The 17,155-nt window shown below is 52.9% G+C and overlaps 1 protein-coding gene across 1 annotated transcript; it reads left to right on the top strand.

Moving 5' to 3' along the window:
• The first annotated feature begins 12,976 nt into the window (after positions 1 to 12,976).
• Positions 12,977 to 16,323, top strand: NHP2 (NHP2 ribonucleoprotein). The gene is made up of 4 exons (XM_059416131.1): positions 12,977 to 13,230; positions 13,310 to 13,379; positions 15,272 to 15,377; positions 15,975 to 16,323. The coding sequence occupies exons 1-4, from the start codon at positions 13,065 to 13,067 to the stop codon at positions 16,098 to 16,100; spliced, it is 468 nt and encodes a 155-aa protein (XP_059272114.1). The 5' UTR covers positions 12,977 to 13,064; the 3' UTR covers positions 16,101 to 16,323.
• The last annotated feature ends 832 nt before the right edge of the window (positions 16,324 to 17,155 follow it).

Genomic DNA, 17,155 nt, shown 5'->3' with positions numbered 1-17,155 from the left:
AGATAACATTAATGATGGCAGCAGGAGGTGGGGACAGCAAAAGCCACCACCAGCCGCGCGGCCATCATGCAAGTCAGCAAACTACAGGGAACTACCGCCCAGGCCAAATCCAGCCCACCGCCTGTTTTTATAAATAATGGATAATTGCCACACAGATTGTAGGCCCCACAAAGCCTGACATATTTAGTGTCTGGCCCTTAAAAGAACACATTTGTTGACCCCTGATGTCAATCAAGTGGACTCTGGGGAGCCTGGGTGGCCAGTCAGTTAAGCCTCTGCCTTCAACTTGGGTCATTATCCCAGGGTCCTGGGATCGAGTCTCCCATTGGGCTCCCTGCTCAGCAAGGAGTCTGCTTCTCTCTCTCTCCCTCTGCCTGCTGGGCTGTCCCCCTGCTTGGGCTGTCTCTCTCTCTCTGTCAAATAAATAAGATCTTAAAAAAAAAAAAAATTATGTCTTTTTTTTTTTTTTTAAGATTTTATTCATTTGACAGAGGGAAAGGCAGCAAGAGAGGGAACACAAGCAAGGGGAGTGGGAGAATGAGAAACAGGCTTCCCCCTGAGCAGGGAGCCAAACGAGGGGCTCCGCCCCAGGACCCTGGGATCACAACCTGAGCTGAAGGCAGATGCTTAAGGACTGAGCCAGCCAGGTGCCCCAGAAATAAAAACAAGTGGAAGAAAAAAATCAAGTGGACTCCAACATCCAAGTTCTCCCAATCAAAGAGGGATACCCTCAACCCATCCCCTCCAGATCCCCCTGCCTTCTGTTCTACTCCAGCCTGCTGGTCTCCTCCCTGTCCCCCAGGAAGAAAGAGAACAGATTCCTCCTTCTCAGGTGCTGAAATGGAAGATGAACCAGGTTCCGGCTCCTCCTCAGCAATACTGGGGTCTGTGGAAAAGGAGACCAGGACTGGGAGGGGACCATCGGCTGCTCCCCAAATCCTGCCTCGCACCATCCCCAGCTGGAAGCTAATGGCCACAGGAGGGAGGGAAGCAGGCCCCCGGTTTGCTCTGTGGTTGCTTGCCTCCTGGAGCCTCCCAGATCCTCTCTATTGCAGCATAAGGGGTAATAGATGGAGCCTAAAAGCCCTTCTAGGAGACAGACCGCAGCCTCCCAGCCCCATTCAAAGGTAAAGCAAGAAAACAGCCCTCAGCCCAACACAGTCGTAAAAATTCACAAGCCAGAACGGGCCACAACAGAGTCCTGGTAATGCCTCACGGCTGCAGGGGTGGGCGCATACCCAAGGGGGAGGAGGCCAGAGAGGGTTACGACCCACCCTGGGGCGCAGTGGGCTGGGGCAGTGACAGTGTCTCCTGCTTCCTCCATCCTAACCCACCTCGACCACGCTGGGACGGGCTCAGTGTGCCCTCCTCACCACCCCGCCCCGCCCCTCGCTGCCGCCCCCCCCCAGCCCCGCCCCCAATCTGGGACCTAGGTCTCCCTGCACTTCCAGGCCAGACCACTGGGAAACATTACCCAGGATTAGAAATACTTTCCAATACTTTCTTGATCCTATTGAGACACACACCCTCCCTTTCTCTGCCAGCCTCTCCCACCCCGCCCTCCACCTTTGCTTTTAATTCAGTGAACACATTCAGAAATCTGGCGTGTTTGCGTTGGTTTTCTATTGCTGTTGGAACATAGGACCATCTCGTGTCTTAAAAAACACATCCATGGGGCACCTGGGTGGCTCAGGGCGTTAAGCATCTGCCTTCAGCTCAGGTCAAGTACTGTACCCAGGGTCCTGGGATCGACCCTAGCGCCGGGCTCCCTGCTCAGGGCGAGTGGTCTGCTTCTCCCTCTTCCTCTGACCCTCTCTCAACTAAATAAATAAAATCTTTTTTTTTTTTTTTAAGATTTTATTTATTTGACAGACAGAGATCACAAGTAGGCAGAGAGGGAGGCAGAGAGAGAGGAAGGGAAGCAGGATCCCTGCTGAGCAGAAAGCCCGATGTGGGGCTCGTTCCCAGGACCCTGAGATCATGACCTGTGCCAAAGGCAGGGGCTTTAACCCACTGAGCCACCCAGGTGCCCCAATAAATAAAATCTTTTTAAAAACCACATCCATTTCTTCTCTCACCGATCAGAAATCTAGAATGGCTCACACTGGGTGCTCTACTCAGCCCTCTGGGAGAAGGCGAAGTCCAAGTTTCCACCGGCTGTGATCTAACCTGGCGCTCAGGCTCCTCTTCCTAGGTCATTCCCGTGATTGGCAGGATTCAGTGCTTCGTGGGAACCTGCTGGACTGGGGTCCCCCTTCCAGTTGGCTGGGATCCCTCCAGCTCCTTGCTGCTGCTCTCGGGTCCTCCCCCAAGGCTCCCATCTTCACAGCGTTTCTGATCTCTCTGATTGCCTCACTGCCACCAGCCAGAGAAGCTTTCTGCTTCTCAGTCGAGGGTGCCGAATGACATGCTTACAGCGGTGATGCCCCAGCAGTCTTGTGGGTTCCGGGGATTAGGGCAAGACCTCTCTGGGGGGCTGTTTTAGAAATTCTCCAGACCCACCTGCCCTCTTCCCCACCCCCACAGGCAGTGGGCTGCATCCATGCTACACATTGCTCGCGTGGATTCCCTGACCGCCCCCCTCGTGGCCAGCACCCTGAGCTCCTCGTGGCTCATCTTTCTCCCCCTTCCCCAGGCTCCACTGCCCACCTCCCCCTTTGCCCACAGTGGCCGAACGATCTTCCAAATGCATGAAGCCGACTGGCTTACTCCCCAGTTTATTTTATCATTTTTAAAAGTTTATTTATGTGTTTTGAAAGATTTTATTTTAGGGAGGGGGTAGGGGCAGAGGGCGAGAGAGAATCCCAAGCCGACTCCCTGCCGAGCAACCCTACCATCCTCATGTCATGACCTGAGCCTGAGATGAAACAGCCAAAATCAAGAATCCGACACTTAGGGCGCCTGCGTGGCTCAGTGGGTTAGGCCGCTGCCTTCGGCTCAGGTCATGATCTCAGGATCCTGGGATCGAGCCCCACATCGGGCTCTCTGCTCAGCAGGGAGCCTGCTTTCCTCTCTCTCTGCCTGCCTCTCTGCCTACTGTGAACTCTCTCTGTCAAATAAATAAATAAAATCTTAAAAAAAAAAAAAAGAATCTGACAGTTAACTGACTGAGCCACCCAGGAACCCCTTTTGAATTAATTGATTGATTTATTTTTTTAAAAGATTTTATTTATTTATTTGACAGAGAGAAATCACAAGTAGATGGAGAGGCAGGCTGAAAGAGAGAGAGGAAGAAGCAGGCTCCCTGCCCAGCAGAGAGCCGGATGCGGGACTCGATCCCAGGACCCTGGGATCATGACCTGAGCCGAAGGCAGCGGCTTAACCCACTGAGCCACCCAGGCGCCCTTAATTGATTTATTTTTAAGATTTATTTATTTGCAGGAGAGAGAGAGCAAGTGCATACGCACAGGACTGGGGGGTAAGGGCAGAGGGAGGGCGAGAATCCCAAGCTGACTTTGTGCTGAGCACGAAGGCAGACTGGGGGCTTCATCCCATGACCCTGAGATCACAACCTGAGCCGAAACCAAGGTCTGATGTTCAACCAACAGAGCTACCCAGGCGCCCCTATTTATTTATTTATTCTTTAAGGGTTGTTTGTTTGGTAATTGCTACACCCAACGTGGGGCTCAAACTCATGACCCCAAGATCAAGAGTCACATGCTCTTCTGACTGAGCCAGCCAGGCGCACCTACTCCCCAATTCAAACTCCAGCAGTGCACCCCACCCCCCAGCGTGAAGTTCATTCACTCCAGTGTTTTCCGAGCACTCACTCCCTGCCAGGTATCCCATTCTGGAGCTTTCTGTGTCATAACACAGCAGACCCCCAACAAGAGAGCAAGGCTGCAGTGAGCACTGAGGGTGGCCATCCCCAAGGACCCTCGCCCCTCCTCCCTGCCCTCCCAGCTCCTTACTTCCAGGCATTCCCAGAACCCCTCCTCCAGGCATCTCGCAAATCTCAGCAGGGAGCAGGTTCCCCCAGATCCCTTCCAGATGCCAGGGCTATCTTCTCCCCGCCCTTAGCAAGGGCTTTCTCTCTCTAGTTCACTGTCTCTCCCTCCAAAGCCTAACAGACTCCAGCGGCTCAGTACGTTTTCTGGAATGAATGACAAGTGCCCTACGAGACCCAACGCCTCCCCAGCGTCCCTTCTACTCCCAAGCTCCGGCTGCTCAGCCTTCCAGCCCCGGGGAATGAGTGGCCCACGCTGGCCCCCTCTGCCCTGGCTTTGGCGGTGACCTGCAGCCGGAGCCCAGGATGGTGCTGCCTGGGGATGAGCTATTTAGGGAACAGAACAAGCTCCGCAGCATGAAGTCTGGCAGGCATGCCAATGCTGGTTCCAGGGGACTGTGGAAAAAGAGCACAGGAACAGACAATGTTCAGGAAGCACAGGCTCCAGAATCCTGTTCTACACTGGGGAGGTGGCATGGGACCCTGCAAAGAGGGCAGGTTACACGTGCATGCGTGTACGCACGCACACACCTAGTTACACCCCGCCAAGTTTTACCAAAACAGGAGAGTAAACGCCAGAGGAGAATCTCCAGCAGAGGAGAGCTCCTGGGAGATTTCGAAGCCCACAGCAGAGGGTGACAGACAAAGCCCGCCCCTCCCGACACCCACAGGCATTGGGATGGTGGAAGTGAGAGTAAGAATTGAAACAGGGCGACACCCCGCCCTCCCCCACCCCACCTCTTCCTCCAGGCAGCCCCAGACAAAAAAAAAAAAAAAAACAAAAAAAAACAAAACAGAAACAACCCAGCTGAGAAAAACACCTTGTGGACTGGTGTTGGTGGCCTGGAGTGGACCCTGCTTCAGGCTCTGATTAGGGCTGGAGTGGGCTGAATAATGCAGCCACCCCCTTCCCACCCCCAGTGGGAGCCATGGTCCACAGCCCCGGCTGCCCTTCTCTGCACAGGCACCCAACACAGAACACGGAGCACCTCGTAGAATTGCCTCAGATTCCCGTCTGTGAAATGTCTGGATTAGGTAATCCCCAGGGTCCCTCAGGCTTCCAAAAGTCCAGGCCGCCCCTTCTAATTATATCCCTGCCAGAAATCAGAGCCACATGTCAATGCCTGCCCCAGGCTACCAGCTGGGAAAGTGGAAGGAAGAGTCAGTGGTGAAGCTTGTGACCTAGTGACAGGAGTCCCTCCAGGCCCAGCCCTCAGTGCTATCACCACCCCAACCCGGCCAGATGGCCCACGAGGCGGCCACAGCCTCACCCCATCCCTCGGCTGCCTGTGGACCTCCAGATCATGCCATGCAGATGATGGACTTTCCAGTGCTGGGATGAATTGTGTCTCCCCCTCCGGCCCTCCCCCCCAAAATATCTGTTCAAGCCTTAACCCCTTATGTGCACACATGACCATCTGTAGAAATAGGGTCTTTGCAGATGTAGTCAAGATGAGGTTATGGCGGCAGGTCCTGATCCCATAGGACCCGTGTCCTTAGCAGAAGAGGAAAACGCCCTGTGGAGAGAGATGCCCAGAAGGCAAGCCACAGCAAGCCTTTCCCTGAGCTTGGTTTTACTTTACATGTGTATGTATGTATGTGTATGTGTGTGTGTGTGTGTGTGTGTGTGTGTGTGTGTGTGTATAAGATTTTATTTATTTATTTGACAGACAGAGATCACAAGTAGGCAGAGAGGCAGGCAGAGAGAGAGAGGAGGAAGCAGGCTCCCCATTAAACAGAGAGCCTGATGCGGGGCTCAATCCCAGGACCCCGGGATCATGACTTTTATCAAAGCAGGGGTGGGAGGGATGCATCCACAAGCCAAGGAACACCAGGGCCCAGTGGCAATTCCAGAAGCTAGGAGAAAAGTGTGGAACACATGTTCCCCTAGAGCCTTCAGAGAGAGCCTGCCCCGGCTGGCATTTTGCTTTCAGATTTCTCATCTCTAGAATGGCCTGAAGATATGTCTGTGCTGTTTTAAGCTACCTGGTTCGTGGTGCGTTGTCAGACCAGCCCTAGGAAGCTAATTCTGGGACCCAGTCCATCCTTTCCCAGTCCCTGCTTATTGACAGGATGGATACATCCCGCTCCCCACCACTTCCCCCAGCCCTGCCACCTATCAGTGAGGGAGGAAGGAGATGGAGGCCCACTCCTCACATTGGAGGGTTCAGAGCAACAGTACGGATGGGGTCCCTGACCCCCACCTCTTCTAGTCCTATCGGCCCCTCTCTGTCCTTATAGTGAGGGGCCCACCTGTGCATAAGAAGATGCCCCAAGGCAGATGTCTTCAGTCTGTCCACACCCCAACCACCCATGCCTCGGCCGCCCTTCAGATCTAGGGGGACAGTTTCCCTCTGAAGAGGAGATTGGGGGAGAGGGCTGAGCAGGTCCTGCTAATGGACTCAGGGACAGCCAGAGGATTGTGGGTGAGGGGACCTGAGCTCCAGGCCTTGGTCGCTAAGGTTTCCTCACCCCAGTGCTCTAACATCAGGCCCAGAAGGGAACCTGGCACATGGTCAGCCAGAAGCCTGAGAGCACCCTGGGGGTGCTTTCCTGGTGCTATCTCTTTCCTTCCATCCTCATCTGATTTCAAAGGCAGAAAAACCAGAAGCACAGTGAAGTTAGACAATGTGCCCAGGGCGGGGGGAAAAGCTGATAACCTGTCCACCCGGGATTCAAATCCTAGCCTGTTTGACGCCCAGGCCCTTCACCTCTCCCCATATCAAGCCTTTCCCTGGGCTTGGTTTTACTTTATATATATATATATATATTTTTTTTTTTAAAGATTTTATTTATTTGACAGAGAGAGATCACAAGTAGGCAGAGAGGCAGGCAGTGAGAGAGAGGAGGAAGCAGGCTCCCCATTAAGCAGAGAGACTGATGCGGGGCTCGATCCCAGGACCCTGGGATCATGACCTGAGCTGAAGGCAGAGGCTTAACCCACTCAGCCACCCAGGTACCCCTTTATTTTATATTTTTAAAATTTTATTTAGGGGTGCCTGGGTGGCTCAGTTGGTTAAGCAGTTGCCTTTGGCTCAGGTCATGATCTCAGAGTTCTGGGATTGAGCCCCACATCAGGCTCTCTACTCTGCTGGAGAGCCTGTTTCTCCCTCTCCCACTCCCCCTGCGTGTGTTCCCTCTCTCTCTCTGTCCAAAAAAAAAAAAAAGAATCTAGTACACCACAGAGGAATTTTAAATGAATGCACGGCTCAAGTAAGAATTCAGTAGATCAGTAGATAGCATCAGGACAGTGGCTGAGCCATCTGGAAGAAAATCAAGCTGGAGCCCAGCTTTGCTCCAACATCACTTTAAACCTGATGGATCAAACATTTTCATATAAACAGTGAAACCACAAGAGCACTAGAAAACTCTCCTCAAAGTACTAAAAGCTTTTCTAAAGTGGCAAGAGACAAACCCTATAGAAAAACTGGACAAGAATAGCACACAAAAGAGCTACAAAAATATGAAATATCCAGCTTTCCTGAGAACTAACGAAATGTAAATGAACATGAGACACCATTTGTCCCCACTGGATCATCACCAAGCTCCTTCCTTCTCAAAAAAGTTGCTAAAACCCAGTCTTGGCAAGTGTTGGCAAGACACTGTTCCGAGCCATTGTAAATCATACCTCTGTAGAGGATACTGGGTAATACAGCAGATAGCAAATTTTTTTTTTAAGATTTTATTTATTTATCAGAGAGAGAGGGGGGCAGAGAGCAAGCACAGGCAGACAGAATGGCAGGCAGAGGCAGAGGGAGAAGCAGGCTCCCTGCCGAGCAAGGAGCCCGATGTGGGACTCGATCCCAGGACGCTGGGATCATGACCTGAGCCGAAGGCAGCTGCTTAACCAACTGAGCCACCCAGGCATCCCGCAGATAGCAAATTTTAAGTGTTAGGAGTTTCTCCTGGAAAGACTCACAAAAGTACCAAAAGTATAATATTCACTGCAATCTCACTCAAAATAGTAAAAACACTAAAAACAAACTAGTCCATTGGTAGGGGCTCCTTAAATAAATTATGGAAATCAGGGGTGCCTGGGTGGCTCAGTTGGTTAAGTGTCTGCCCTCAGCTTGGGTCATGATCTTAGGGTCCTGGGATCGAGCCCCGCATCAGGCTCCTTGCTCAGCGGGGAGTCTGCTTCTCCCTCTGCCACTCTCCCTGCTTGTGTTTCCTCTCTCTCAGTGTCAAATAAAATCTTCAAACAAACAAACAAACAAAAATTCATGCTCAAGGGGCACCTGGGTGTCTCAGTCAGTTGAGGGTTGGGGCCTCAATTTCATCTCAGGTCATGATCTCAAAGCCATGTCTTGGGGCCCAGAGCTCAGTGGGGAATCTGCTTGAGATTCTCTCTCTCCCTCCATCCATACTCCCCCCTCGTGCACATGTGCTCACCCTCTCTCCTGCTCATAAATAAATAAATCTTCAAAAAAGTCTTCCTCTGCAGAGAAAGGGAAACCTTTCTACACTGTTGGTGGGAATGCAAACTGGTGCAGCCACTCTGGAAAACAGCATGGAGGTTCCTCAAAAGTTGAAAATAGAACTGCCCTATGACCCAGCAATCGCACTACTGGGTATTTACCCTAAAGATACAAACGTAGTGATCTGAAAGGCCAAGTGCACCCGAATGTTTATAGCAGCAATGTCCACAATAGCCAAACTATGGAAAGAACCTAGATGTCCATCAACAGATGAATGGATAAAGAAGAGGTGGTATATATACACAATGGAATACTATGCAGCCATCAAAAGAAACAAAATCCTGCCATTTGCGACAATGTGAATGGAACTAGAGTGTATCATGCTTAGCGAAATAAGTCAAGCAGAGAAAGACAATTATCATATGATCTCCCTGATATGAGGAAGTTGAAAGGCAAAGTGGGGGGGGGGGTGGTGGGTAGGGGAGGGAATAAATGAAAAAAAAATGGGATCGGGAGGGAGACAAACCATAAGTGACTCTTAATCTCACAAAACAAACTGAGGGTTGCTGGGGGGAGGGGGGTTGGGAGAAGGGGGGTGGGGTTATGGACATTGGGGAGGATATGTGCTTTGGTGAGTGCTGTGAAGTGTGTAAACCTGGAGATTCACAGACCTGTACCCCTGGGGCTAATAATACATTATAGGTTAATAAAAAATTAAGAATTTTTTTTTAAAAAGTCTTCCTCAATTTAAAAATGGGCAAAAGATCTGAACAGACATTTCTCCAAAGGAATGCAAATGGCTTATTGGAAAGTTGCTCACGATCATTAGCCACCAGGGAAATCCAAATGAAAACCACAGGGTGATTGAATTTCACAACCACTGGAATCACTACAATAAAAAAGTCAGATAACATCAAGTGTTGGTAAGAATTAGGGAAAACTGGAATGCTCATATGTTGCTGCTAGGGACAGAAAATGGTGCAGCTACTTTGGGAAACAGCTTGATGGTTCCCCAGAAAGTTAAACATAGAAGAATTCTAATTCTAGGTGTATATCCAGGAGAATTGAAAGCATATGCCCACACGGAAACTAGAAGCACTATTCACAATAGCCAGAAGGTAGAAACAACCCAGTCACCCATTAACTGACAGACGGATAAAATGCAGAACATCCATACAGTGGAATTTTACGTAATAATATTCACACATGCTGATACCTGCTGCAATGTGGATGAACCCTGAAAACATTACGCTAAGTGAAAGAAGCCAGACACAAAGGCTTCTTTCGAAAGGATTCCCTTTCGAAGGCATGCCCAGAACGGGGAAATCTATAGAAACAGAAAGTAAATGAGGGGTTGCTTCCAGCTGGGGAGGCTGAGGGGGTCAGAGGGTAATAACCACTGGGTGCAGGGGTTTTTTAGTGAAGGGGTGAAAATGTTCTCAAATCAATTGTGGTGATGTCAGTGCAACTCACAAAATATACTAAAACCACTGATTTGGGGGTGCCTGGGTGGCTCAGTCGGTTAAGTGTCTGCCTTCAGCTCAGGTCATGATCTCAGGGTCCTGGGATGGAGTCCTGCATAGGGCTCCCTGCTCAGTGGGGAGTCTGCTTGTCCCTCTGCCTCTCCCCCTGCCTGTGCTCTTTCTCTCTCCTAGTCTCTCAAATAAATAAGTAAAATCTTAAACACACACACACACACTGATTTGTACACTTTAAATAGGCAACCTGTATGGTATGTGAATTTCATCACAATTTAAAAAAAAAACCACCCTCCCCAGCTTTTCAAAAGATGGGACCTTAGTACATCTGGGTCTAGCTTTCTCACTTTACAGACAAGGGGCTGAAGCTGAGAGACTTTAAATGAATTGCCCAAGGTCACTTGTCCTTCAGAGCCCTGGTCTATTGCCCATTGGGCATAGCCATATTGTCTCACCCAGTCTACACTGCTTCAAGTGAGCTCCAATAGTCGTTAGAACAAAATCAGCGAAGTCACAGAAGCCACTTCACACTCAGCACAGAGGTCTGAGCCTGGTTTTAAAAATACAGGGGGGTGGGGTGGGGAAGGGACCTGGATGACTCAGTGGTTAAGCATCTGCCTTGGGATTGGCTCTGGTCATGAGGGGCCTGGGATCAAGCCCCACATCGGGCTCCTCCCTGCTCAGCGCAGAGCCTGCTTCTTCCTCTCCCTCTGCTGTTCCCCCTGCTTGTGCTTTCTGTCTCTCTGTCAAATAAATAAAATCTTTAAAAAAAAAATGCATGGTGGGGCACCTAGGTGGCTCTTCCGGTTAAGCATCTGCCTTCAGCTCAGGTCATGATCCCAGGGTCCTGGAATGGAGCCCCATGTCCGGCTCCCTGCTTGGTGGGGAGCCTGCTTCTCCCTCTCCCTCTGCAGCTCCCCCAGGTTGTGCACACACGTTCTCTCCCTCTCAATCTGCCAAATAAATAAACAAAAAATCTTTAAAAAAAAATGCATGGTGTAGTTGAGTGAGGACGTATCCCAGGGCACAGAGTGTAGGCTTGCAGATAAGTGGACCTGGATGGGAATCTAGCTTCGTGTGAGCAGGACTGAGCTATTTAGCCTGCGAGCCTCCATAAGTTGTGAATAACAAAGGTATTCTTTGTGAAGAAAGGATGAAATACTCCGTGTAATGTGCTTGGCACATACGTGTTGACTTCCTTCCTCCTCCGGCCCTATACGAACAGGGAGGCCTTCAAAACGGAGACCTTGGTAAGGTGAGTGAAGCAAAATTTCACTTGAATCAGGTTTCCGGGGGATGGAATTCTCTGCTGGCTGGAGTTCATCCTGCCCCATGCACACATCTTCCCATGGTACCTCTTTGTGACCCTGACGCTTTATCAGCGGTCTGACATGGCTGATAACGTTCACAGGAACACCACTCAGAACCAGGACTAGAGAAACAACCTTCGGGAGCACCTGGATAGTTCCAGCGGTGAAGTGGCTGCCTTCCACTCAGGTCATGATCCCAGAAGCCTGCATCATGGGTTCCCTGCTCAGCAGGGGGTCGTCTTCTCCCTCTCCCACTCCCCCTGCTTGTATTCTCTTCTCGCTGTCTCTCTGTCAAATAAGTAAATAAAATCTTAAAAAAAATTTTTTTTAAAATTCCGAAGTGAGAACATTATCCTGTTAGGTTGTGCATACAAATTTTGTTTACTTTCAAACTGTTTTTTCATTGCTTACAGAACTCATTTGCATTGTTCAATTGACGTATGTTTCTGTTTCTCTTTCTTTCTTTCTTTGTCAGAGAGAGAACACAAGCAGGGGGAGCAGGCAGAGGGAGAAGCAGGCTCCCCGCTGAGCAGGGAGCCTGATGTGGGACTTAATCCCAGGATGGTGGCATCAAGACCCGAGCCGAAGGCAGCCGCTTAACCGAGTCACCCAGGCGCCCCTGACATACGTTTCTATTTGTGAAAATTATTTGGGGTCCAAGGTTAGGATGGATTGGCTCCCGATTTTTCTCATTGAAATGCAAAATAGAAAAATCCGACTTGTTTTTTATTGAACGACTTTGCACTTGGTTCCAGGGTTAAAAGTTCAATTATTAAATTGGCTTAACAAACCCATTCTCCCAAGGGCCACCTGCATACTCCTACTAAAGTTCCACTTACCGGCCTGTCCCGCCAACCACCGCAAAAATGTCAGGCCTACTACACCAGGTCAAAGGCAGTTAATTCGTAGCAAAGATATAATCCCTAACCATCCAGTTTTCCAAGACACGGTGGAAGAAACTAGCCAGACGTACGAGATCCACGCCAGTCTGGTCCGGCTCACCTCCTCGGCGTCCGCATCTACTAACTCTCTAGGGTTACCTGCAGAGGGGGCGCCTGCTCGCAGCCGTCCCCCACCGCGCCCCGCAGCCCAGGGCCGGCTCCCCCAGTGTTCCCGGGGGAGGGGGGGCTCACGCTCTCCGCCCCTACCCCGCCCCCCCCCGGCCGGCGTCTCAGCCAGACCTTGGATTGTGCGTAAAGCCAGGCAGCCCTGGGAACTAGGAGGAAAACAAAGGGGCAGGGGCTGTCGGCGGGGACCGCAGTTTCAGGTAAGGCGGCAGAAGGGACCCTCTCTCGGGGCTAACATGAGAGCAGGTCGCTGCGGGAAGAGAGGCGCTCGTGAGTGGGGCGGTGGGGAGCACAGACTCTGAGCACCCACGTTAGAACGCAAGTAGCCCTTAGCCGCGCAGGGCTCACTTCACCTTGCCACCTGCGGCACCTCGCCCAGGACCACGTGACGGTCAGATCCCTCCCAGGTTTAGAATCCCCTTCTTCCGCTCCGTCGCAGACCCCGCCCCTCAGGCAGGAGGATCCTGACGTGGTTACGCCCCCACCGCCACCGCCTCCTCCTCCGCTCCCAGTACGTGCGGGGCGGGGCTCTCCGACCAGCCCCAGCCTGCAGCCTGGTTCCTTCCCGCCCTCGCCGGGCCCCGCCCCCCGCCGGGCCCCGCCCCCTGCCTCCGAGTCCTCTGGACGAGTCCCGCCTCTGAAGTGCTCCGCCCCTCCGCCCCCCGGTCTGTTTGTAAGGAGCTGAGCCTCAACGATTGGTTGGAGTCAGAGACTTCGTTCCCTAATTGGCTGCGGTGCACGGCCGGCTTTCCTCAGGACGCGGTGACCCGGAAGTGGTTCTGAGGCCCGGGCCGCGTGGAGCCCCCACCGCCGGCGCGAGCTACCTAGTTGCCGCGGCCGCCGCGATGACCAAAATAAAGGCAGATCCTGACGGGCCGGAGGCTCAGGCGCAGGCGGAGGCGTGCCTCGGGGAGCGCACTTACCACGAGCTGCTGGTGAACCTGAACCCCATCGCGCAGCCCCTGGCCTCTCGCCGTCTCACGCGGAAGCTCTACAAGTGCATCAAGAAAGGTGCTGCGGCCGCCGCGGAGGCCGGTGGTGGCGCGGGCGGCGGGCCGAGGCTCCCCGACTGACTTCTCTGTCGTTGCAGCCGTGAAGCAAAAGCAGATTCGGCGCGGGGTGAAGGAGGTTCAGAAGTTTATCAACAAAGGCGAGAAAGGGTAAGCGCCCCCCACCCCGCTCGGCGCGTTTTGCGACTCTGGACGGGTAGCACGGGTATCCCCGCTACTCGGGAGGTGCTCGGGAAAGTCCTTGGAGGTGATCCGGCCCCGGGTGGGTTCCCTCCCGTACACGTCGCTCGCCAGGGCTCGGAGGAACGCTACCGGGAAAGTGAGTTCCGGGGAAAGCGCGCCGAATAAGGCAGCTCGCGCAGGGTCGAGCCCAGCGGCCTCCATTCATGGAACGTCCTGAGAGGACTGCGAAGGGCTGTACAGGCTGCAGTGAGAATGCCTTCACGACCTCGTTCTGGCCCCCAGGCCAGGCAATAAACCCTTCCGAGGACAGGACGAAGCCTCTCGGTGCTTCACGTCTTTAAGTATGCGCTGCATTGTTGGTGCTCAAGAGCGGAGTCTCGCTGGGGGCTGTGATGCACAGTGGGAAGTCTGGTCTAGGGTGCGGGGCTTTCTGCCAGAAGATACTGGTCCCAGGCTGGAGAGAGGTAGTGGTGGACAGGAGCCTGGCCTTCTCCTGGAGCTTCCTAAGCCATGGTAGACTGAGTTTTTGTACTCAGAGCTCTGCCGGCCACCGAGGGTTAAAGCCAGGGAATGACAGGATTACCTTTACCCTCGTGAAGAGTTTTCTGGCAACTGGCGGGGGGGGGGGGGGGGCGCACAAGCAAATTGAGCTAAGAGGCAGCCCCAGTGTAGGACAGGTGATGGCGATGGCAATTAGGTTATTGGTGGCTGAAACAGAATTAAAGAGGATGAATCTGAGAGGACTTTGGGACTTGGAATGAGGAGGTCTGGATTCCAGCTGAGCAGAGGGCCCCTTTAGAGGGACCCGGCTTTGCGTGGGAAGATCATGAGTTTGCTGCTGTTTAGATATGGGACACACAAACACACACACACTCCCTGGCCCACTGGCAGAACTGTCAGATAGGCAGATGGCCACACAGACTGGAGGCTTGGAAGGGAGAGGCCAGGCAGAGAGAACAGATTTGGGATTTGTGCGCACATACATGGCACCTGACGCCGTGGCTGTGGCCCAGGTCAGCCAGGGAGAAGGTGCAGCCAAGGGTCAGGTTGTAAGGAGCACCAGCACTGAAAGGACACTTGAAGGGGTGCCGGCAGAGGACAGCCTGGAAGACAAAAGGAAACCTAGGAGAGTGGGCCCAGTACAGGGAACTAAGAGCTCTTTCCTTGTGTTTGTCTCTTGCCCCTCTCTGGACAATATTCTTCCTTGGTGTGTTTAGGATTCCCAAGGCTCTTGCCCCAGAGCCCTGACACCTTGCCAGGCAGGAGTCCTACCTGATGGCTCTCTGGCGAGCCTTCATTGCTTCCCTGTGACTCTTGGGACAAGCTCAGGCTTCCCAGCCTGGCACTGAAGGCCCCGAGGTTCTGCTGCTGCCAGTTTCTCTAGCCTCCTTGTCCGTCCCCATCACTTCCCTGGGTTTCAAAGCCATCCCAGGCCCCCATCAGCCAGCTCCTGGGTATGTGCAGTCATTCTGATTCTCTCAGTCTCAGATGCTTTCCCCTCCTCCAGCCCCTCCAAAGGCTGCCTGACACCTTCTTCATTAAGCTTTCTGATCCAGAGTTGCCTCCTGATTCCTTTTTTGGCTGGCTCTCACTCCTTGGTGTCACTTCCATACCTCACCTGTCCCAGTGGAATCCCACTTGTCACCTGTGTGGGGTATTTATTTACTTCTTTGCCAAGAACTAGGGCTCACCTCCCCAGAGGAAGTGATCACCAAACAAATTTGCATGCACTTTCAGAAGGTGGGAGATTCGCATTTGGGGTCCTTGAGGGTTGGGGGGCCATCTTCTCTGTCCAGAGGTAGCACTTTCAACTGAAAGAGGGAATGAGCAAGTTAGAAATGGTGTTTCTCTCACTATAGGATCATGGTTTTGGCAGGAGACACGTTGCCGATTGAGGTATACTGCCATCTCCCAGTTATGTGCGAAGACCGGAATCTGCCCTACGTCTATATCCCCTCTAAGACGGTAAGGAACACATGCCCGCCCCCACCCCTCCCCGATCTTGGTCATAACTGGAGAGGGTCTGGCATCAGGTTGGTCCAAACAGGCCACAGTGGAGAAATGGAAGCTTTGGAGTTGAGACTGATCTGAATGGATCCTTTGCTCTGCTGGTCCCTGGCTCAGTGTCCTTCTTGGAAACTGGGAATCCCCGCCCTCGTGGACCATGGGAATGAGAAAGGAGGTATACGAGGATGTGCTCTGGATGTGCTCTGTCCATGCAGTTGCTGAGCCCGTGTTAGTCCTATTAGGTGGTTGCAGTGCTTGGGGAAGTGGGGGCTGTTCAAGGGACTGGTAGCTGGCCTGATTCTCACATAGAGATGAGGAGAACATAGGCCCTGGCTTGGGCAGCAGCCTCTGAGGCCGGAAGTTCATTCACGCTTGCTACGGGGCCGTGTAGGCCCACTGTTGCCAGCCCACAGCTTGAAAGTTGGCAGATGGGACATGGACTGAACTGCACGTCTGAGGGCTGGATGAAGCCAGTGGGTCAGGGTTTTGTGACTCCCTGGCATACAGGTGGTGCCGCCTTTTCCCCCACATGGCCCTTCTTGCCTTCATCCACAGGACCTGGGTGCAGCCGCGGGCTCCAAGCGCCCCACCTGTGTGATCATGGTCAAGCCCCACGAAGAGTACCAGGAGGCTTATGATGAGTGCCTAGAGGAAGTGCAGGCCCTGCCATCCCCGATTTGAAGGACCTGGGAACCTGCTCCGGAAGCTGCAGGGCTGGTGGTGGGCCAGCTCTCTGCCCCTGATCGCCCATGCCCGCACCTCTTCCTGGGCCCCCTGCGGCCCGTCTTCCTCCCAGGCCACTCCTCCAGCTCTTCCAGGAAGGCAGAGCTGCATCTTCTCCCTTCGACACCAGTGCAGACGGTCTCCAGAATGGAGTGTGGGGGAAGTAAATGCTAAGACTAAAGTGTGGTGAGTCTGTGGGTGTTTTTTCGGTGGCAGCTGCTGGTGGGGCCAAGGAGGTGGTAGGCAGGAGAGAGTGGAAGCAGCCTTTCTCGCCAGAGAACCCAAAGGACTCCGAGGGTGTTTGGTGCTGCTGCTGGGCTGGCGAGGCTGGTCCCAGACTCCAGCTGAGAACAGACTCTGCTGCCCACCCCCAGCTTCCGCCTCCCACTAATGGGAGCTGTACCATAAGGCTGCTGGCAGACCCCATGCACAGAAGCCTGCGGCTGGTGTTGGGGACACCCCCATTCCTCTTTCCTCCTTCCCCTGCCCCTAAGGGGCTGAAGTGCCACTGGGAAACTTCTGGAAACAATTTAGTCACATACATAGGACATTTGAAGTACACATATGAAGCTGAAGATGAACCCCAGGCCAGCTCTCCTGCTTGCCATAATGACCCCAGTGACCCAGGCCCTTCAAGCATCTCAGGCTTCAGGTGCCTTCCTGCTCTCCAAGGCCCAGCACGGGGCTTAGTGGGGACACACAGCAACCAAGCTCCAGGCACCGTGGAGTCAACCGCAGAGAGCTTGGAATGGAGGGTCGGATCCAATTTCGATTCCAAACTCTCCTTTATAATCTCGGAGTCCCGTAGGGCAAGTCAGCGCACCTTCCGAGATCCTCGAGCACTGCTTCCCAGTAAGGAGGGTACAGGACTGGATATATTTTTGTGTAAAAGCCTCTGGCCCAGGGTCTGTTGCGACACCCCTGGGCCTTTTTGTCACCTAGCCAGAGATGCCGCATGCTGAGTTCTGTCTGGGTGTGGTGGGCGTGCAGTAATTCCTGTCGGTGAAGCCAAT

Source organism: Mustela nigripes, chromosome 12, assembly GCF_022355385.1.
Source record: "Mustela nigripes isolate SB6536 chromosome 12, MUSNIG.SB6536, whole genome shotgun sequence".
Lineage (NCBI taxonomy): Eukaryota > Metazoa > Chordata > Mammalia > Carnivora > Mustelidae > Mustela > Mustela nigripes.
The sequence above is the reverse complement of the archived record's forward strand: the minus strand, read 5'-3'. Positions and strand labels throughout refer to the sequence as shown.